Below are 24,733 nucleotides of genomic sequence, written 5' to 3'. Positions count from 1 at the left end.
TTAAACTCGCTTAATTAAACTCTGTTCCAAAAATGTTAAATTGCTTCTCTGTTTTTAACAAAACTAAAATTTTCAAGGCCTTTAACATATATTTACTGCTTAAAGGAAATGTTCTAACATTAAACTTAGTTTAAACTAACAGTAAAGTCTGGCATATGATTAAAAATATGGCCACAGTTTGTTCAAAAGCTTTTCGGAATATATCTAAAGACTTTAAGTTATTGGTTTATAAGACTAAAAAGCTTTTAATTTTATTTCTTAAATATGGTCCTTCAAACTGGCTAAATGGTTTAAACTTAGTTTAAACAAAAGACAAGGTTAGTTGATTTATAAAAAAGCTTTCCTAAACCCTTTTTAATTAAACTTAGTTGGAATAATTGTTAATTTTTTACTGTATTAAATGATTTTGATTGAAAATGTAGATTTTCACATTTAATTTGAGTTTACAGTAATAATATAAATTAATATTAAAATTATGTTTTCTATTTTATGTTTTTTTTTTTGTAATTTCATAAAAAAGAATTAGACAATTAGAGCATGATGTCGTTTGCAGCTGCATGCTTCAGTGAAATGTTTAATGGTATAAATTTTAAACAAATTTAACTAAATTAAATTTAATTTATTTAATTAAGACAGAAATCATAAATTAGATTTTTCAAAAATCCTTTAATAACTTTTTTCTTTTATAAATTTTGAAATATGCTTTACAAATAAAGCCACACTTATCTTTTATTATTAACAACTTTGTTTTAATAACTTTAATTAACCAGATAACCAGATAAAAATGTCACAATTTGTTTTGTGTGCAAAATAAATTTGTTATGAAATCTGTTTAAAAAAAAACGATATATTTTGCGCTTATTTGCTAAAATGTCAGCCACTGACATTTTTGCTAAATTTTTAGATAATATTGTTTTGTTTTGTTTAATAAAAGTAAATAAAAAAAACACTAGCTGCAAAAAAAAAAGATTTGTTATTTAATATTAAACTGATTAGAAAGGTAAATATTTTCATTTCAAGTTTTGAGTTTTCATTCTTTTGGTACAGGGGGAGAGGACAGGGTTTCTCTTAGTATACGTGACATTTGCAAGATTTTGGTGTTTAACCAGCCTAGAAAATTAAAAGCTTTAGAAATAAAGAGTTAAAGTAATTAATCCCTTAATATATTCAGAAGAAATCTGATAAAAACTTTAGTTTAAAAGGTTTTTTTATGTTGTCAGTGGTAGGCATAAAGAGAATATTGAATGTGGATTATAATGTATAAGCAATGAGTTAGAATTATTAATCCCTTAATATATTCAGGAGAAATCTGATAAAAACTTTAGTTTACAAGGTTTTTATTTTGTTTGTATGAGTAGGTTAGTGGTCGGCATAAAAAGAATATTGAATTTGGGTTATAAAAACATGTTATTGAATATATTTCCTTATTGTTTTCTAATGTTTGATTTTTTTTATGAACTTGGTTGACATTCGTGTTGTTTATAGGTAAATAACTGATCATGTTCAGCCCCCGATGAGTTTGAATGTCGACCACTGCTGTAGGTTATATGGTTTAAAACAGTTTCATAAAGAAATATTTTCCTTTCAAACAAAATAACTAAATTTGCTTTTATTTAACTTTAGAATATATAAACAAATTGTTCCCTTAAATCTCAGCATTTCGTTACACTGTTGTTTAGGTGTTTATTTTTATTTAATATTAGGCGTTAGTGTTTTGTGTAATATTTCAACTTCAACATTCTTGTTTTTTTCTTTTTTTTAATTTGTATGTTAATTATTGATTTCTTGGCTTAAAGCTAGAAACTGCTACAAACTATTGAAGTAAAAACCTGTTGCTATTTAATGGGTTTTTGCGGTATGCATACATAATTTCATTAAAGATTAACACACACTTTTCTGACAGACACACCAACCAGCTTAGAATAACACAAAATCAATATTCTAGCTATTTACTTATGTAAGACAAATATGAAAAAAAGTTTGAGAAAGAAAACAATAAATAAATAAAATTTATAGTTAAAAATAATTTAAATAAATATTTAAAACAGGCTTTCACTAACATAAATTCTCAAATGATTCTACTATGAGTCAATATCTAAAACTTTATTACTCTAACATAAATATTTATGTTGTCTTTTATTGTATAATAAACAAAAATGAAAACAATGAATTAAAACCAAAAAATCAAAACTCAGCTGATGTTTAGATTCTAAATCTAAAGAATTTAAGGCATGTGCTTTAGCTTCATGTAAAACCAATCATTTCGACATTTGTTCTTTTCTTCATTTAATGACAGATGTTTCCTTTAAACGAAAACATAAGAAATTTTAAAGAAAAGCAGAAAAAAAACAAAACAATTCTTTGTTTTTATTATTGCGTTTCATTTTTTGCTTTAACTAGCATTTCCTTTTACTGCTACTGCTCTCTTTCTCTTTTTAAAGTGTTTCTTCCTTATGAGCCTGCACAAAACACAACAAAAAAAAATCTACCTGAACTGACAGGATATGAACATAATGCAGTTATGCAAAGAGACAAAAAAAAATGAGTAAAAAAAGGCCGAAGAGCAAAAGAGATGGTAGATAAACTAAAACTATTTCTATGGTACGTGTTATAAATGCATATGGTTTCGAAAAAAGAAGAAATTCATTTCATTAATTTAGCAGATGTCTCTAGTTTAGGCGAGTAACAAACATGACAATACCAAACTGCAATAAGTACGTAGTAGACAACGATTCAAATATACACTGATAAAAAATATAAATTAACATGATAAATTTGTGGTTTAAATAATGCAAATATAAGTGAGTAAGTTAATAAAGTCTTAAAGAAAACACCTAACTCTAACTTTTTCAAGTGATAAAAATTAAAGGACTCTAAAAAATGTCTAAAGAACCTGCTTTAAAACTTTAAAAAAAATATTTGACTAAAAAGAACATAACTAACCACTATTTTCGTCACTTTTATAAGATCAAACAACAAATAGTAATATAATACTGATATTATATTGTGATATTTCCAAATTGAAGCTGGTTTATATAAATAAATATTTGTTCTAATAAAATATAAATGAGGCTATCAGTGCAAAAGTGGTGTAACCCCAAACTATTTATTTAGTGGTATAAACAACTTAATCCACTTTTGCTTCATTACTTTGTTGTATTATTCTCTGTGCAAAAATTATTTCAGCTCCATTTACATTTGAATAATACCATTTGCAACTGTATATAACACCAGAACAGCAACCAAAAAAAATTGTGAGTTACACCACTTTTGCACTGATGGCCTTAAATATAATTTTTGTTTAGTAGTTACGCTTTTTTTCTTAAATATTTCAACAATGTAAACGTAACTTTACTTTTATTAAGAATATTTTTATCAAAACTCCCTAAATATTGTATTTTTTTTTTAACGAAATCCATAAAAAGAGATATTTTCTTGCTAACCCAAAATTTGTTAAAAAATTAGCTGCAAAAATTTTCAGATTTTGGTCAAAGGACAGATTTTAGTTATTTATTCGATTTTAATATCAGATATTTTGCTAAAGTTTATTGAAATATTTCAAAATTTTATCTTCGACCTCTGCTGTCAAATTTCGGTATATTTTCTGAAAAAAATCAAAATATTGACAAAATTATCCATTATCTTTGTTCAAGAATTTGTTAGATTTTAGTCAATAGTTCTAAAGTTATTTATTTAGTATTATTAAAAAATATTTCACCAAAAATTTTAAATATTGAAAATTTTTCACTCCTCTTCTGTAAAATTGTTCAGATTTTGATAGAAAGGTCAGTATTTATTTATTGTGATTTAATTAATAACAACTATTTTGCAAAATTTTCTTGAAACAGAAAAAGTTGTCAGAATTTATTTTCAGAATAAACTCAAATTTTAAATATATTCCATAGAAATTTGTCCGATTTTTAATTAAATTCTCAAAATATTTTTTTAATTTTTAAGACTTTTGCTGCAAAATTTGGCATATTTTGGTTAAAAGTTCAGTATTTATTTATTTTTTATAAAGAAAATATTTCAATATTCTTTGGGAAAAAATTTAAAATACTTTAAAATTTGATTTGAAATTTCATTGCAATATAAAATATTTTCATTATATTTTCAGGAAAAATTTTAAATACTGAAAATTTTGAACTTTAACCTTTTATATTCAAGTGTTAGAATTTATTTATTTTGTTATAATACAAAATATTTCACTATAATTTCGGGAAAAACTAAAAAATATTAAACAATTCTACCTTTGACCTTTCCTTAAATTTTTTTTCGATTTTGGTCAGAAGGTAGGATTATTTATTTTGTCATAATTAAAAATATTTTGGTATAATTTCGGGAAAAATTGCAAATATTGAAAATTTTCAACTTTGACCTTTAAATAGAATATTAACTGATTTTGATGAAAATGTAGGAATTTATTTATTTTGGTATAATACAAAATATTTAACTATAATTTCTGGAAAAATATAAAAAATTTAAAATTTTGAACTTTGACCTTTCCATAGAAATTTAACCGATTTTGGTCAAAAGATAAGAATTCATTTATTTTGTTCTAATAAAAAATATTTCACGATTATTTTGGAAAAATATAAAATATTGAAAATTTTGAACTTTGACCTTTGGATAAAAATTTGTCCGATTTTGGCCTAAAGTTAGGAATTTATTTATTATGTTATAATATAGAATAGTTCAATATAATTTCGGAAAAAATATCAAATATTGAAAATTTTTGAACTTTGACCTTTCCATAAAAATTTAATCGATTTAATGAAAAGGTAGGAATTTATTTATTTTGGTATAATACAAAATATTTAACTATAATTTCAGGAAAAACTAAAAAATATTAAAAAATTCTACCTTTGACCTTTCCTTAAAAATTTTTTCGATTTTGGTCAAAAGTTAGTATTTACTTATTTTATTATAGTAAAAAAATGACAAATATTGGAAATTTCGAACTTTGACCTATTCATAAAAACTTGTCCAATTTTGATCCATAGTTAGAATTTACTTATTTTTTTATAATACAAATTATTTCACTATAATTTTGGGCAAAATCTCAAATATTGAAAATTTTGAACTTGGCCTTTCCATAGAAATTCGTCCAATTTTGATCAGAAGGTAGGATTATTTATATTGTCATAATAAAAAAATATTTTAGTATAATTTCGGGAAAATTTCAAATATTTAAAATTTTGAACTTTGACCTTTCATAGAAATTTAACCGATTTTGATGAAAAGGTAGGAATTTATTTATTTTGGTATAATACAAAATATTTAACTATAATTTCTGGAAAAATATAAAATATTGAAAATTTTCAACTTTGACCTTTGGATAAAAATTTGTCCAATTTTGGCCAAAAGTTAGGAATTTATTATGTTATAATATAGAATAGTTCACTATAATTTCGGGAAAAATATAAAATATTTCACAATTATTTTGGGAAATATATAAAATATTGAAAATTTTGAACTTTGACCTTTGGATAAAAATTTGTGCGATTTTGGTCAAAAGTTAGGAATTTATTTATTTTATTGTAATAAAAAATATTTCAATATAATATGGTAAAAAATTGCAAATATTGAAAATTTTGAACTTTGACCTTTCCATACAAATTTGTGCGATTTTGGTTAAAAGTTAGGAATTTATTTATTTTGTTATAATAAAAAATGTAACACTATATAAAATATCAAATATTGAAAATTTTGAACTTTGACCTTTTCATAAAATTTTTTCCAATTTTGGTCAAAAGTTAAAATTTACTTATTTTGTTATAATACAAAATATTTCACTATAATATTAGGAAAAATAGGAATTATTGAAAATTATGAAATTTGAACTTTCCATAGAAGTTTTTCAGATTTATTTATTTCCTTTTATTGTATTTTTTTGATATATTTAATATAATCTTAAAGTTAAATAGCTATTTCAAACGACATATAGATAATGAGAAACCATCTTAAGTCATAAGCAAATACTTTGAAAATTACTTACAAAAGTATACAATTTGTGTTCATCCTTGTCACCATATTTTTAAACATGATGTAAGAATAACAATTTTAATATTGACCTAGTTTCTTTGCTTTCCCATACATTTTCTTTAAGACACATATCATTAAAGTTATTTGATTTCTTATCAACAGCTGCCCTCTAATAAATATTCAAGCTGATGTCCTAGTAACAGCATCATCATTTGCAAAATTCCCATAAAATGTGAAAAATTTCTCTTGCACTCTGTCGCCTTAACTAGGATTCTAAGCTAAAGCTAATAATTATAAATTCCAACAGCTTAGAATGAATGAATGAATGAATGAAAGAAACCCCATAATTAAAATTATGCACAAATAATTCAAATAACACCCTAAATACCAACAGAATGCAAGCACAAGGACATGAAAAATGCACCCTGGTCTATGACAATAGAATCCAAACACACATATTCATAGTAACAACAATTAGTATTCAAAAGGTGTTGCAGCACGGAAAGCAAATTCTTAGGGTGCTCTTCTTTATGAATGCTGCTGCTGCTGTGCTAGGAAAAAAAGCGTGTGAATTATTTTATAAAAACTTACCTAACTTATTTACTGCTGCTACTGTTATTTAATAATAAAAAGGATTCTTTAAGAAATCTTAAACATTGCAAAGATTTCTATGATGAGAATAAAAAAAAGGATTTAGAAAAGAAGATTTTCTTTTATAAAGATGAGAGTATTATGAAATAAATAAATGAGTAAAACTAACCCTTAACAATTTTTGCAAAAGATTTTGCAAAAAAAGGAAAATATCAAAATAATATCAAGAATTAGTTTGCAAAGAACTACATTTTTAATTGTCCCTTATATTTTACTTAATAATTTACAAGTTTTATTTATAAGTTTTTTTTATATTTTAATCCATAAATTACCTGCTTTTTTAGTCATTTTACTTTCTATACTTGGCTTTAGCTGCTAAATAAGTTATAATTCCCACTATAGAAATAATTCATAAACAAAACAAAAAAACCTTACCTTACAGGATGTCAAGTTTTAGTTTTATTCCCACACTTTTTTTTTCGTTTGTGGGTTCATAATGTTGTAGCTGCTAAATTCAAACATTTAATACTTTATAACTACCAGGCAAATTAAAAATTCCTTTACATCCTTAACAACTACAAACTAAACTACCAACACCACCACAGTATTTTAATATTTCAATAAAAAAAATTACTTTCAAACTTTTCAAACCGACCACTACAAAACTGAACTTATAGGTGTGTGAACCAAACTGTTTTATATGAGTGTGTGTGAGGTTTGTCTGTGTTTGAAATTATTCATTATCCTTCATAAGCGTTTTAAATTTATAAGTTTTTTATTTCTATATATGAATATAATTTCTTTTTCTTTTAATTTTTTAAATAGTGGTGGTTTGTTTAAATGTCGTTTGTTCATGTTTTTTTTGTTACTTGGTTTTGAACATGTTGGGGGGAGTTTTGAACAAACTGTCAAGGCTTGTAAAGAAACGTGAGAATTTTTTAATTCTTGTTTAATTTTTTAGTTTTGGATTTTTAAATCTTGCTTATAAAAATAACGTTAATTTTAAAATGAAAGTTGAAGTTTGAAAGCTATTTTAATAATTTAATTCACATCACCCTAATTTTGACATAAAACATTTTCACCACACCTTTATTTTACTGAGAACATATTCACCTCACCCTTATTTCTCTTAGAAGATATTCACCACACGTTTATTTGCGTGAGAAAGTATTCACCACATATTTATTTCACTTAAAAATATTCACCACACATTTTTTCATTAGGAAAAGATTCACAGAGTTATTTATTTCACTTAGAAAATATTCACTACACCTATATTTGCGTGAGAAAATATTCACCACAATTTTATTAGACTGAGAAAATATTCACCAAACCTTTATTTCACTTATAAAATATTCACCACATATTTATTTCACTGAAAACTATTCACCACAATTATTATGCATCACAGATTTATTTCAATGTTAAAATATTCTCCACATCATTATTTCACCATCTCCTTTTTTTGCTAGGAAAATATTCAACACGCCTTTATTTCATTGAGTAAAAAATGACTCATCTCACATATTTTTTTAACTAAGAAGATTTTTACCACACTTTTTTTTCACTGAGAAAATATCCACTACGCCTTTATTTCACTAGGAAAATATTCACCACATTTTTATTTCAGTAAGAAAATATTCAGTTTTTACAAAAAATATTAAAATAAAGAAATTTAAGAAAATATTGAAATAAGAAATAAAAAAATAAGACCATATTTCACCCCATTATTTCACATATTAAATATTCACCACAATTTTATTTCAGTGAGAAAATGTTCACCTCGCATTGTTTTTTGCACTGAGAAAATATTCACCATAATTTTATTACATTGAGAAAATATTCACCATACCTTTACTTCACTTATAATATATTAACCTCTTTTTGCAAAAAATTAATATTAAAATCAAGAAAATTGAGAACATATTTAATTTTTTTACTAAGAACATATTCACCACGCCTTTAATTCACATAATAAATATTCACCACAATTTTATTTCAATGAGAAGTTATTCACTTCATATTTTTTATTGTAAAAAAATATTCGAATCTTATTTTTTTCATTAAGCAAATATTCACCTCACACTTTTTTCACTGGGAAAATATTCACCTCAAATTTTTTTCACTTAAAAATTTTCACCTAATTCACTTTTTACCAAAAATATATTAAAATCCAAAAAATTAAGAAAATATTGAAATTTTTTACTAAGACCATATTCACCACACTTTTATTTCGGTGAGAAATTATTCATCTCATAGTTTTTTCGCCATGAAAATATTCACCTCACATTGTTTATTGTAAAAAATATTCGAATCTTAATTTTTCCACTAAGCTTATATTCACCTCACACTTTTTATACCGAGAAAATATTCACCTCAGATTTTTTTTACAAAAAAAAAATTTATCTCACATTTTTGCATTTGCTGGCTTTCATCTTTCATTTGTTTTCAATAAAAAATATTCACCTTACATTTTTCACTAAGGAAATAGTTCACCTCTCAGTTTTTTCACTAATAAAATACTCATCTCATATTTTTTCAATTAATTTTCATAATAAAATATTAGAATTATTTTACTGAGAATAATATTTCTATCAAAAAAAATTCTGTCTTTTTGTAACTCATCGAAATATTAGTTATAGACCCACAAAAGTAGATATAAACTTTTTTTGAATTAAGCTCCTTTTTCTGATATAAAATTCTAACAAATTTGTATCATAAAGATCATTTCTTTATGTCTGTTTTTTTTTGTCATTTCTAAATTTAATTTTCCCCCTCAATTTCTGTAAGAAGAATTTTTAGTTCAATATTTTTTTCCAATAATCATTAGCTAACACATTTTCAATGCTTCATTTAATGTTTGATAATATTTCCCACTGTCATCATGATGTTGTCGATCATCATCATCATCATCAGTAACAGCGACAATCCAACTTTAATTACAACAGGCGTGAATTTCTAAATTTCATTGTATCTACAAACAAATTATGAGGGTTAATTGAATAGTGAGTTTTATTTACTGTTCTACTCATAGTTTATTTATTATCAACATTCGTGTAGGCAATTAATGATTTTTCTATAGGTTTTTCGTTTATTGTGAACAAATCACACAAATGAAACTAACAAATTGTGTAAAGTAATTCAGTTACAATACATGCAGATAGTGTGAGAAAATAAATAAATCCAGGAAATAAATTTAAAATGATTTAATTTTAAAACAATAATGAAATTAAAACTGACCAGTACCTTTTGAAAATGTAATATATTTCATTATTAGTTATTCTTTATTTATTTACAGAATAATTTTAACTCTTTCTGTTGGCTATTGGGTTGAATGACCCGGGGTGAGTTTGAGTTTTGTAAGAAAAACCCATAAAATGTAATCAAACACTCGCTCAAAATCAAATTGTCAAACTGTCCACTCTAGCAAACCATGAATTGAATTCAAATACAATTAAATCTACTGTAGAAGAGTTAGTAATTTAAATGTCGTTATATGTATGTAAATATAAAACAATGTAATCAAAGCTAAAGCTGTAATTTACGTTAAGTTTTATTACAAACAATCAAAAATATTTTTACTGTCTTCATTCACCATTAAAGTTAAATCATAAGATTTAAGCAAATAATTGTTATTAAAAAGGTGGTTAAAGTTTAACGTTTAGAAAATAAAGAAAGTGTTGAGAAAATTTTAGAATAGTGGACACAATCTTGGCACTTTAAAAAGCCCACGCCCTTTTTTATTGAAGTGTCTGTATTTAAATCTCAGTTACATTCCATAACGTTTCTATAAAAGGTATTTTCCTTGAATTCACCTTAAATTTAATTTTAATACAGACACAGATATACAATCACATGCACGTGTAGAAAAAGCTGGCGGAAACAGGTTTCATTTTGTTTTGTTTACAATAATGAGTGAGTGAGTGTTTGTGTTTGTGAGAGAGAATGTGTGTGTTTAAGAGAATGTGTCTTAAATCACAGTCTATCTTGTCTGGCGTTTATTAAAACTTTTCAATTTTAATTCTGTTTTAAAATTTGCTTTATTACATTCGTTTTGTTATTGTTTTAACTGCTGCTGCTACTGTTTTTACAGTTAGCAAAGTGTAAATGACAATTACAGGTAGGGCAAATTGAGATTTTTAATACCAAAAGTACTTTTTCTGGCATTAAAGTACTTAATAAAGTATTTCTTTACTTTAAGTTTTATTGACAATTATTAGTGATATTTTTAATTATCTTTAAAAAGTACGCAAAAAGGTACATAAAAATCACCATACAATAGTAAAAAAAACCTTGTAAATAGTGAACCTTCGAAGGTTTTTAACAACTATTAGTATTGCCTTTTTTATAAAATTATTTTTTTATTACCAAAAAAATATTTTTTAAAAAAGTACCAAAAAAACTACTTTCAATATTTAAAGTAAAAAGAAAATATATTTTCTATTAAAAGATAAATTTTTAATAACTAAACAACATTTTTAAAAAAGTACTAAAAATGGTACTTAAAAATAATAGTACCAAAGATGAAATTATTAGTGGTACTTTTTACAAAATTAATTTTAATATCTTTTAGTCATATTTTTTTTATAAATAAAACAATATTTGATTTGATCCTAAACATTTTTTTAAAAAGTACTTTAAAATTTAAACCATTTAAAGTAGAAAACATTTGTTTGCTATTAAAATATACATTTTTAATTACTTGACAATATTTTTCAAAAAAGTACTAAAAATGTTACTTAAAAATAATTGTACCAAATTAGAAGTTATTAATGGTACTTTTTACAAAATAAATTTTAGTCGTATTTTTATAAACAATACAATATTTGGTTAAAATACCACATCTTAAACATTTTTAAAAAAAGTACCAAAAAAGTACTTTAACAATTTTTTTGCCAAACTGAAAAAGTACCATGTAAATAGGAAGCCTAGAATGTTTTTAATAGATAATTCTTAAAGTTTTCTTGACAAAGTTGTTTACAAAAAAAAAACATTTTGTAATAAAGTACTAAATTACTTACAAAATCCTGGTACCAAAGTAAAAAGTACCCTTTAAATAAATGTTTGATTTTTTTAAGAGTTGCTGGTAGTAGTTCTTATTAAAAATACTATAAAATAATTTTTAAACACTTTTAAATAAGTACCAAATTAAAGTACTTTAACAATTTAGGGCCAAAGTAAAAAAGTACCATGTCAATAGGAAATCTAGAATGTGGCAGTTTCTATTCAAATATCAATTTCAAATCTTCTATATATATAAAAATGAAATAGTCCACGTATGTAATGTCATAACGTGAGAACGGCTGGAGCGATTTGGCTGATTTTTTTTTATTCGATTCGATTTGTAAAGAAAAAAATTCCAAAATTCCGGGTAAAACTCGGAAATTTCTTATTGTGAGTCCAGTCAACTGTAATAAAAAAGCGCCCTAAAGTATGCAGTACAAATTTATATATTTTATTTGCAAATAAATAAGAACAGGCTGGTGTGCGTGGGTTGGAGAATCTTAAAGAACTAACATTAGTAAATGCTACCGAGCGAAGCCGGGGCGATAATATAACTAAACAACATTTTTTAAAAAAGTTACCTAATAACATTAAGTAAAAATGTACTAAACTACTTTCTAAATCCTGGTACCAAAGTGAAAAGTACTTTGTAAATACAGAAATTTTTAATTTGTTTTAGAAATTTGTATTAGTAATTCTTATTATAATTATTAAAAAACCATTTAAACATTTTTAAAAAAGTACCGAAAGTACAGTAAATTAAGAAATTCGGACTATTTACAGGCACATCTTATTAAATAACCCAAATTAAGAAATATTATTTCATATTTCTAAATTTGGCAGCAAAATTGTGTTTGGGTATCTTCTTGGTACTATTTTTAAAAATGTCGTAAAATATACCACTGAAACGAAACGTGTTGAAAACCTTTTAAATCTCACAATATATTAAAATTTGTTTTAAAAAGTACATTAAAAAAGTAGAACGTGTTGAAAACCTTATAAATATATTAAAATTAGTTTTTAAAAGTACATAAAAATTCCCCTTTTAAAAAAGTCACAAAAGTACTTTGAAAATCCCAGTATAAAAGTACCAATTAATCAAAAAAAATTTTAAATTTCTGAAATAGTTTTAAAGTTCTTTTAGGATTATGAAAAAAGTACCAAAAAAAGGTACCATTTTAAAAAATAAAAGTAAATGTTTCAAAAACTCAATTAAATACCGTTTTTTTGAATGAATATAAAAAAGTACCAAAACTAGTAACAGCATAAGTTCTATAATCTTAATATTAAATAAAAAATCTAGCAAAATTTTTCAATAAATATTACTGAACTAAAAAGTACCAATTTAATTCAGTTTAATTCTCCTAAACATTGACGAATAGCTAAAGTTTTATAGGATCAAATAAGGTCAACAAACTATGAAAAGCAAAAGCTTTAGAAGTACTTTTTCTAATTAAATTTATTTCCCCTATTGTTGAGAAAAAAGTTTATTTTCCCTTAAAACTAAAAATATTTCTTTAAGTGCTAGAAATTTTGTTATTGTTTTAATTATATAAAAGCAAAGTTACATATTATTTTTTTAATATATGATGTATAAACTTATTTATATAAGTATAAAAGAAAATAATTTATATATTTATTTTAGTTAAACTTACTTATCAGTCAGTGATTACTTTTATTTAGATAAAAAATACAAAAAAAAATTAAAATAAATAAATAAATACAAGTGAGTGAGTGACATGTTTAAAGGCTAACATCACATGCTTTATGCAGTATTAAATAAAAAAAAACAAAAATTGTTGCTAATTAAATCTATACAAGATTGTATAAAAATAAAGAGAATTTAAAAAAATGTTTAAATAAAAATTTCACAAATAACTTATAGATTTTAATAAGTTTAGATATTTTCATAATAATTCGGTTTTTCCTTTTCTTTTTTAAATAACTTACTTATAATAATCTGTATGTATTTGAAATTGAGCACTTATTTACTTATTACTTTTTTTTTATTTTGTGGTTTAAATTCCCAGAATTTGTTAATACTAAGTTTGTGGTATAGATGTTTATCATATAATTTTTTTCTTTCTTTTTTTTCTATAACACAATTATAAATATTTGTGATTTATGTCAGTATACATATATGTCATGCATTTCTATGTTTACTTTTAAAATTATCAACTTTGTTTTGTTAATAATTATGAAGTATTATTTATTATTTATTGAGAATTTTAAAATGGCTCAATTGTCATTATTTGTTTAACTCACATGAGGCAGAGCAAATACCTGCTCAGTTCAGTTCAGTTACAGTTTCTCAGATTTTGTGTCTAGCTTTCAAATTAAACTTGTTTTTTAAACTGGCATGTTAATGATTTAATGCTCAGTTAAACTTGAGTATTACTTAACAGCAGCTTGCTAGAATTACAAAATATTTTAGATACGTTTTGTATTTTTCAACAAAATTATGTAAAGTATGATTCATAGCTATTTTTTGTTGAAATCTATACAAATATTTCGGCAAAAGTCCCCTTTAATTTTTTCTTTTTAAAAAACGTGATTATTTTTATATAAATTTTGAATGACATACATTTCTTTAAGCATAATTGGTATTATAATCATTTGGTGACCAATATGCAGGCAAACCTCAAAAGTGAGATCATGAATTGGAAGAGCTTAGACAAAAGCAGTTTTTATTGATAAAAATCAATATTTTCATAAAAATATTTACTACTTTTCTCCTTTAAAAGCATTTTTTGTGAACTTAGATTCAGTTTTTGTGGCAAAAGCTTTAAAATAGTTGGACATTTTTAAAAACTTGTTTTTCCTAAATTGATTTTCTCTGAAAATCTTGCAGAAAATTATTTTGTGATAGAAAGCTTTTTTAGTTGAAATACTTGTTTTTATAAAATTGTATTTTTTCTAAGAAAATTAATTTAATTTTACATTGCAGATGAAAAGCTTTTGTGAGATTTTTTGGAAAAAGCTTTTTTGTGATTATAAATTATTTGTACAAAAATCTCAATTTTTCTGAAAATATTTTTTCTATTAGGTTTGTGGAAAGGTATTTTAAAGGATTTTTTTGTGAAGAAATATTTTTTATAAAAAAGCTTTTTTATGAAAACTTAAATTTTTTCTGAAAAATGTTACTTCATCTGAAAATTAGTTTCAGATGTAAAAGCTTTTGTAAGTTTTAGATGGCTTTTTTGATATTATTTTTATAATTTTCTGTACAAGAAGCTTTTTTTTAAATAAAAAGCTTTTTTTAAAAACAAAAAGCTTTTTTATTAAAAAAATATTTTTTAGAATGCATAAAAAGCTTTTTTAAGAAAACTTTTATTTGTTGTAAAATTAAATTTTTTCTGAATAAAATATTTTAATAATAAAAAGCTTTTTTTATGAACATTTTTTATAATAAAATGCTTTTTTATTAAAATTTTTAATTTTTTGAAAAATTTTAGTTCTTTATATAACTAAAAATTAAGTTTTTAACATTTTTTGCAAAAATTATTTTCTGGTAAAAAAGCTTTTCAAAGATTTTTTTCGTAAAAGCTTTTTTTGTGCACAAATCTTCATGTTCTGAAAATTGCTTTTCTTGATGTTATTTTTATAAGTTTTTGGAAAGTGATTTTGAATATTAAAATTATTTGTTATAAAAGCTTATTTTTGGAAAGAATTATTTTTCATAATAAAAAGCTTTTTTTCAGAAAAATTTGCTTTCTTAATATAAATAAATAGTTTTTAAAATTTTGTGTAAAAATTATTTTCTGGTAAAAAAAGCTTTTAAAATATTTTTTTTTTATTTTGTACTTTTCTGATTTGCTTTGATATTATTTTTTGGAAATGCTTTTTTAGTAAAAAAAAATATTTTTTTGGTACTAAAAACTTTATTGTGATTTTTTACTATTTGAAAGTTTTGAGTTGAAAAAGTATTTTTTTTTGTGATAAAATGCTTTGTTATGAAGATATGGTTTTGGTTTTAAAAAGCTTGGCTTTGGTCAGAAAAAAGCAATTTCTTTTTATAAATATCTTTTAATATTTTGAGGTAGTAATTTTCTAATAAAAATTTTTTTTAATAAAATATAATTGTTAAAAAATAAAGCATTTGGTAATAAAAAGCTTCATTGAGAAGAAATATTTTTTGTGAAAAAAGCTTTTTTCCAAAAAATGGATTTTCTGTGAAAAAATCTATTTATTTTTATAACAAGCTTTTAAAAATTTGTGTACAAATTATGTTCTGATGAAAAAGCTTTATTGTTTGAAAAGTTTCTAAAAAGCTTTTTTCACACTTTAAAAGAATTTAGTGTCTTTATATTCCCCCTTTTGCTTACCAGTTTCTATTTTATTATTTTTTTTTGACAAAACTCTAATAAATTATATGAACAAATATTGTCTTTTATTGATTTAAATAATTGCTGATATGTTTATTAAAAAACAACTACAATATTGAGGAATATTTGTAAATAAAGATTGCGGCATTTCTGCAAGAAAATTTAAAAAAAAAAAACTAAATGATCGATGACTATGAATTTAACAAAAGCAAAAACACAATTGAACTCAAATAAAAAGCAAGTAAGCTTATTATTACTAAATGCAAAAACAACAATTGCAATAGAATTAGAAGCAAAAAAACCAATAGATTTGTAAACACAGGGAAACAAAAATAGGCTGACTATCAATTAAACGCTCCCACAAATATAGATTTTTTTCACAAGAAATTATTGTTTTGAGGTTTTGAACGTGACCACAATGAGTCACATTTCAAACATAAATAATGCATAAAATTAACAAAGTATTTTGTATAAAACAAAAGCAAAAATCACTGAAAATCTGTATAACGATTCTAAGGTGTTAGAAATATGAGTCATTTTGTTTTGTTTTTCTTGTAGATTTAATAAAAATATACTAATTTAATTACGATACTGGTAAATCGTGCTGGTTTAAATACATTCATTTGTGCAAAGAATAAGATACACAAACATATTAAACAAATAACTGTTTTTAATTTAAAAAAAATTTTGAAATTTTTACAGCTTACAACCACCAACTACATATTACAAATAGCAAAACACTAAAGTATTTCAAGTATTTTTTTTTCTTGACAAACACAAGTACAACGTCATTGGATGAGTGATCTGAAATGAGTATCGCAGAACTTTGAAATATTTTGTCAACAATCATTTAAAAGACGTTTATATAGATTGCTGAAATACTAATAATGTACATTTGGTTTGTTAATGGAATTACTATCAAATCAAGCAATAAAAATCAATCAAACTGTTGTCTAAATTGTTAATTACACACAATATAAAATACGATAAAACAAAATCAATGCAAATTTAACAATAAATCAATTAAACTACAAGCAAATTGTGATATTAAATAGTAATAATAAAAATAATAAACAAATAAAAATACAATATTACACTAAGTAGTAATAGATAGTTTAATAATACACATCAAGGCCCATAAAACAGCTTAAATTTTGAAACAAATTCAAGCCATATGTTTTTATACGGATGATTGCAAATTTTGTTTTGTTTTAAATTCAATTTAATTTAAATTGTAACGGTTGCTTAAAACAATTCTCTCACGACGAGTAAAGTACCTTTGTTAAAAGGTAACCAGACAAAAAACCCTTAAAAATAACCACGGAAATACTTACACATTTACACATCCACCGTTTAAACTATAACGAGAGCAAAACAAATAATAGTTTCGATCATAAACGAGTAGAGAACATTTCATCAAACCAACCAGATCAAAGAATTATTTATACTCAAACAACAGCTATTAGTTAGTAAATAATGGGAAACACATCGTCACACACGCATGAACCTTTGGAAAGGGGCTTCACACGAGGAAAATTTGGTGATGTTAAAAATGGGGTAGGTTTTATTCTTTGTCTTTGTTTGATTATTTGTTTACAATTATATTTAAAACGCAATATAACACTTGTTTCTCTTTAAACCAAAAAATAAACTCTTTTATTTAATAAATCCATTTATAATAAAAATCCCTTATTAATCCTTTATTATTTTCTCTCTTAAATGTTCTTCTTTAGAAATCCGCTTCATTCCGTTTTAGTAAAAAGTCTCCCAAGAAAATGGATCGTTTGCGACGATCCTTTCGTGATTCGTTTAGACGCCGAAAGGATCGTGTACCCGAATCATCGAAACCTCATCAATGGCAGGCAGATGAAGAGGCTGTACGCACCGCTACATGTTCGTTTGGGGTTAAGTATTTAGGTTGCGTCGAGGTTTTCGAATCGCGTGGTATGCAAGTTTGCGAGGAGGCCCTCAAAGTTTTGCGGGTAAGTTTGATAAATGTGCAGTACTTATAAAATTTGTTGTTTGTTTTGTCTGAAGGGTTAATTACAAAAAAAAAATTTTTGATACAACAGCTTATTTCAAATTAAAACCACTTTTTTAAAAAACTTTTCACAAAGTTTTTTGTTTATAAAAAATCAATTGTATTTCAACATAAAAGATAAAGATTTTTCATAAAAATTATTTTTTTACTAAAAGCTTATATTTCCAATAGAAAGCTTTTTTTCTGATTAGCATTTTTTATAGAAATTTTTTATAAAACAAAATATTTAAAAAAAAATTCAATTCAAAAAAGCTTATTACATCAAAATTGCCCATTTAACAATTATTTTCTATAAAAGCTTTTGCCCCAGGAAGCATAAAAAGATTTTTTTTAAAAACTTATTAAAATCAAGTTTATATTCTTCCAAAATTTTTTATTCTTTAAAAAAAAGTTTTTTTCTCAAAGCTTTTTGAATTAAACATTTTTTTTTAACAAATATTTTCTATAAAAGCTTTGCCACCAAAACCAAATACATATATACATATAAAGCTTTTTACAGAAATAACTTTGTTCAGGAGTTTATTTCTCAAAGCTTTTTACCTTAAAAATGGTTTTTAAGAAATATTTGCTTTTCCCCCATAAAGATTTACAAAAACTCCGTTTAAAAAACGTTTTTTTTAAAAACTTCTTATATAAAAAGCTTTTTTTTAAAACTTATTATATAAAAAGCTTTTTTTAAACATCTGATATAAAAAGCTTTTTTTTAAAACTTCTTATATAAAAAGCTTTTTTACAGGTTTTTCCATTAAAAATTTTCGTTTAATAAATATTTTCTAAAAAAAGCTTTTCCCCATAAAGATTTATAAAAACATCATATAAAAAGCTTTTTTTTATTATTCTTTTAAAATATTTTTTATAAACTTCTTTCTAAAAAGCTTTTTTTATAGAAACAGTTTCATGCATTTTTCATCATTAAAGAAACAGTTTATTTGCTAAAGCATTTTACAGCAAAAACGATATTTTAACAAATATTTTCTATGAAAGCTTTTCGCCCATGAAGATTTATAAAAACTTTGTATAAAAAGCTTTTTTTTAATTTCTTATAAAAGCTTTTAACATATTTGTTCAAAATTTCTTATATAAAAAGCTTTTTTCGAGAAATAACATTTTTTTAAGGCAGCTTCTTGAATTGTTTCCCTATGCTTTTTACATCAAAAATGCTTTTTTAACAAATAATTTCTAAAAAGCTTTTCTCCAAAAAATTTTCACCAACACAACTTATTTCTAACTTTTTTATAAAAATGAGAAAAAGATTCTATTCCAACAGAAAATTTGTATATAAAATTTTTTTTAACAAAAATTTTTATTTTTCAAAAATAATTTTTTCTTATAAAAAATTACTTTTTAAATCTTTACTATAAAACTGAATCGTTACAAAAAAATAGCTTTTAATGAAAAAACCCATTTTTGGTCCAAAAAATAAATTTAAGAGACTTCTTTAAAAAAGCTTTTTTCACAGATATAACTTTTGTGTAACTTTGTTTAAAGAAGTGTTTTTTCAAAGAACCTTATTTTTCATAAAAAGTTTATTTTGGAAAAAAAAAATTTTAAATAAAATTTTTGTAAAAAATCTTTTCCCCAAAAACATTTAATTTGAAGATATTTTACAAAAAGCTTTTATTAGAAGTTCCTGAAAAAATATTTGACAAACTAATTTTTTGTCCTCAGTAAATGTCCACTTAATTTTTTTTCAAAAAGTTTTCATCAAAAAAAACGTTTTTCAAAGAAAAAATATTGTTACGAAATTGTACTTGAATTCAAATGTAACGATTTTAACGGCTGATTTAAAAGTAGCAGAATGCTTTCAAATATCAGTGCTGTAATAGCAAACTGTAACATATCTGTGGGCATTATTAACATTGAATAAAAGCTTTCAGTTGACCATTGATCGTAAGTTGGCAACGCTGTTTGCTGCGACCGTATATTCGAATTCGAATATTCAGTTAAAGAACATTGTAGAAAGTACACCACAGATGGCGTATGTATTAGAAAGCTCTAGACAGTTAAAGAGCAATCTAGAATGCAGATGGTTGCAGTTGTTAGTGAGTTTATCAGAGACGTTATTTGAATAAACATCAACTGAGTGCCTTAAAGAGTGCTGTGTTTTTCAAGTGAATTCGTGTACATTATAAAGTGTGTCTGTATTTCTGGGAATTTATAAACGTGTATAAAAAACATTGAGTAACTATTTAATTCTGTTGTTATACATTTTAAATAAATAAAGAGTTGTTACAATTTTCAAACTACTAAACGGCTTTTATTTGCAATCAAAAGTATCCGGTTTATTTAAAGGAAATAAACCAACGTTTTGAAAAGGTTAAAACGTTGCCCTATTTTAATTTACTTATTAATAAAACTTTCATTAAAAAACATACCAAAAGCATTTTTTAATAAAACAACTTAAAAAATGTGCAAAAATAAAATGTTTCATAAAAGCTTCTTACTCAACCATAAAGCTATAAAAGACCACAAAGATTTAATTGAAATCAACTTTATAACTTCCTTTGATCGTTCATTGAATCAGACTGCAATTTGTAGCACAGTGTAATTGATTATTGCTATTCTCTTATTATTAAAACTGAAAAGTTATTGATTGTATTTCAATTTCGAATTAACATGTCTGCTTTCATAATTTAATATCAAATAATCTGCTAAAATCTGCTTAATTTTTTTTAGATTTACTTTACATTTGATGTTTTGCAAACGCCTAGACTTTTTTTGTATGTAAATTAAGTACCAAAGTACTAATTATTTACTGACACCAAAAAGGCCATTTCAAATACAATGTATGAAATTGGGGGCGTTGTCTCAGCATCTTAAAAAAAAAATATTATCGTAATACGAGTATTTGTAGATTATTTTTGTGCTAATGGAACTTTAATAATTGTTTTTTTACACATATGGTCGAGAACAGTGAGTTGAACAAGAAAAAATGTTTTAAAAATTTCATAAATAAATATAAATATATAAATATGCCTCATGTTTATTCAAATACAGTTGTTTTTTTATATTAGCGGAGTTCAGTATTAAGTGCGAATGGTCTAGCATCATTGCAAATGCAAAATTTTACCGTAATCCAATAACAAAATACACACAAAAACCTTTACAATTTTGCATTTGCAATGATGCTAGACCATTCGCACTTAATACTGAACTCCGCTATTGTAAACTTACAGTGGAACGCTGGCTTAGCGTCAGACGGTTTTTGGGCCGATTGGTTTGTGTCTTTGCTGTAGTGATCCTCACTACACTACTACGAAAATATTGCTTTAGTTTTTATTTGGTTTTCATTCCAAAAACATTCTTTTGTGTGTTACTGTATTATTTATCATTTCTTCTGGCTGCTTGTTGTGTTCCCTAAGTTTTATTAATTGTTGAAAATCAACAGAAATTTGCAACTGGTTATTAATTTGTAAGAGATTCTTAATTAATTATATTTATTAAACAGAAAACTACTATGCTGTGGTTCAATTAAACACTCACTCATTAAGAATTTTAACCTTGAGTTCAAGCAACAACAACCATTTTAATAATTTCTTTTTTTTTATTTAAAACTATTTTATGTAATTCTTATAATTTATTCTTTTTTTGTTTTCTCTTTGTAGAACTCTCGTCGTCGTCCGGTGCGTGGTCTGCTACATGTTAGCGGTGATGGTTTACGCGTGGTAGATGATGAGACTAAGGGCCTGATTGTGGATCAGACCATAGAAAAGGTCAGCTTCTGTGCGCCAGATCGTAATCATGAACGTGGTTTTAGTTACATTTGTCGCGATGGCACTACACGTCGCTGGATGTGTCATGGATTTTTGGCTTGCAAAGATTCGGGAGAGCGTTTGTCGCATGCGGTGGGTTGTGCCTTTGCGGTGTGTTTGGAGCGCAAACAAAGGCGTGACAAGGAGTGCGGTGTGACTATGACTTTCGATACCAAGAATAATACATTCACACGCACGGGCTCCTTCCGCCAGCAGACAATGACCGAACGTTTTGCCAACAACGAGCGGGGCATTGATACGCCCTCGGCTGCCATTACGCCCCAGCCGAAACCCTTTAACCCCTTCGCCATTGAACGGCCTCATGCTACAGCTTCCATGCTGGAGCGCCAGGGCTCCTTCCGGGCCTTTAGCACAATTGGTAGTCAGTCACCTTTTAAGCGCCAGATGTCGTTGCGCATTAATGATCTTCCGTCCAATGCTGAGCGTCAAAAGGCCTTCATGGCCGCTGCCTCCGGCAATGCTTTGGCTTTGAACACACCCAATCGCAGTGTGTCACCCATACCCGAAGTGTCGCCCGCTAGAGCTGGCATGGAGATGGAGAATGGTGGCTTGGCCACGGCCGAAACTGTCAGTCAGCTGTGTCAAGAGCTCAGTCAGGGCCTGACCTTGCTGTCGCAAACCGATGCAATGCTGGCGGCCTCTGAAAATGGTGCCACCGATGATCTCAATTTCAATAATAACTTGAGCATTAATCAGAATATTATAGCTGCGGAAAAGCACTATCAGAAAGTAATCTCCTCACCCACCAGCATCAGTAGTTATGGTGTGGTGACACCCACGGCCCAAGTCACGCCACGTATTGCCACTGTGTCGCCGGCAATACTCAAAACACCTCCTCAGACACCTAGTAATACACCAACACTTCCAACGAGTAACGAAAAGCTAACACTCAAGGAAGCCACACTGCCGAAAGCCGATCAATGGTTGGGTCAGGTGGTGAAAAGCACCTCACCGGCGGCCCTCAAGCGAGCTCCTCAACTGGTCAACTCTGGACGCACACAATCGATGAGCTCTGTGCCCGGCACCAATGATCCCTTCGATGCCGAATGGGTGGCTGGTGTCACGAAACCCTTGTCACCCGAGTTGCCAGTGCCAACAGGAGCTGCAGTGGCTGGTGTTACCACTCCAACGGCAGCCGTAGGCAACACAACAGCACCGCTACACAGTACTAATCCCTTTATATCGCCACCTAAAGCCCCAGCGCAATCATTCCAAGTGCAGCTCTAAGAAGGAGCGCGCACACAAAATATTTAATTAGACACTAAAGTAGACTAGACTAATGGGAAGCATGCTGATGGGGGAAGTGAAGTGAAGTGTTGGACACGGCCACTTTAAAAACTAAATTTTTGTTAAGCGTTGAAAGAATTGAAAAATTATAACTGCCACCACCACCTTGCAAAAGTTGTGGGAGTTGTTATACTAAAAAACAAAAAAAAAAAACTGAAAAGCCGCTTAAAGAAACGATAACAACATTACAATAATGGCTGGCAATCTTGTTACTTAATTAATCGCTAAATTGATGTTACTTACATATACACATTTAAAAAACAACAAAAAAGAAAAAACATTTCTACATATACATTTACAATTACAAACAAATACATAAAAGAAACTGTTTTACTTTTACATTTTCTTTTAAATATCTATTATTTAATTTTTAAATTAATCTTTAATAAAAATATTTAAAATATAAAAAAAAACTCAAATAAAATTCAACTAAAATCCTAAATTTGTTAGAAATTAAAAAGAGATTTGATCGTAAAGGAAAGACATGCAAATTTCTATAAGAAATTTGTTTTAGAACAGACCCCACTTAAGCTAAGCAGCAACAGCAAGAATTATTATTAAATGTATACAACCATAGAGAAATACACATAGAGTGGAAGCTAGAAAAAAACTCAAACAAAAAAAATTACTCAGAATCATCTCTTACTAAATCCACTTAGATTTTTGACAATTGAGTTAGGTCTTTAACAGCAGAGTTACCGATCTATGTGTTTTTATCTATATATTCAACATTCATTCATATCTATATGTATTAATTGCTTAATTCATTAAAACATATAAAATAATTATAGTTTTAAAACACTCAATTGAACTCTCAATCTCTCAAGTCTTGATTAATTTCAAATTTAGCCAACAAACAAACGCCTTCTTTAATTTTTAACTTAATAATTAAATAAATTAAATTAAATAAAATAAAATAAATAATTGTGTCTGTATTTAACAATCTATCAATTGATTAATTTGTACAAAATGTATTATATTAAATTAATTTTATAAATTTAATTATTTACTTTTAATTACTTATACATCTATATATTTTTTTTTTGTTTTTTTTTTTATTTAGACTTTTATTATGTTAAATTAATTACATTGCAAAAAAACAAACAAATGAAATTTAAGAAATTTATTATTATATTATAAAATAAATAAATAAAATAAAACAAATTATTGATAAAGAAACTTAATTGGGTACAGTGATTTTATTTTAATTTAACGATTTTGATTTTTTAAATCACCTGAAGAAGATTTGAACTCAGTGCACTATTAAAATTAAGGCTTTTTTATGTTTCGAAAGTTGCTTTTTGAATATATAGGTTATAAAGTTATGAAAATTTATTAAAAATATTATAAAAATTTAAAACCAAATTTTATTGATTTTATTTTAAAACAAATTGAATTTTTTCTACTCCTTAAATCGTTTTGAAAATTCAAAATTTTTATTTGATTTTAGATCTAGTGAATGTAGTTTACCTTTATGAATTAGATTATCTTGATGAATTTGGGTGTTATTTGAAAATATTTTATTTAGAGCGAAACTATAAAAAAACTCAAACGAGTTTGCTTACAACTTTCATCTTGTCAAAATTTTTATAGGAGTTATAGGAGACAGTACCTAGTGATTTTACCCATCATTTAGGGTGGGAGCTAGTTTCTTCAATAGCCACGTGACTAGTCAAGAAAGATGTCCTAGGCAGGGGGTCAATTGTATCTTTTTGATTACAATGGGA

At 25.6% G+C, this 24,733-nt stretch overlaps 1 protein-coding gene across 1 annotated transcript in view; it reads left to right on the top strand.

Moving 5' to 3' along the window:
* Nucleotides 1–24,185, top strand: part of numb (NUMB endocytic adaptor protein) — a 34,572-nt gene extending 10,387 nt beyond the window's left edge. Inside the window, exons 2-4 of the mRNA XM_065502233.1 lie at nucleotides 16,608–17,462; nucleotides 17,639–17,887; nucleotides 21,552–24,185. Of these exons, the coding sequence (XP_065358305.1) occupies nucleotides 17,382–17,462; nucleotides 17,639–17,887; nucleotides 21,552–22,946 (1,725 nt within the window). The 5' untranslated portion in view covers nucleotides 16,608–17,381 and the 3' untranslated portion in view covers nucleotides 22,947–24,185. The remainder of the gene's footprint in view (nucleotides 1–16,607; nucleotides 17,463–17,638; nucleotides 17,888–21,551) is intronic.
* The last annotated feature ends 548 nt before the right edge of the window (nucleotides 24,186–24,733 follow it).

This window comes from Calliphora vicina, chromosome 2 (assembly GCF_958450345.1).
Source record: "Calliphora vicina chromosome 2, idCalVici1.1, whole genome shotgun sequence".
NCBI classification, from domain to species: domain Eukaryota; kingdom Metazoa; phylum Arthropoda; class Insecta; order Diptera; family Calliphoridae; genus Calliphora; species Calliphora vicina.
The sequence above is the reverse complement of the archived record's forward strand: the minus strand, read 5'-3'. Positions and strand labels throughout refer to the sequence as shown.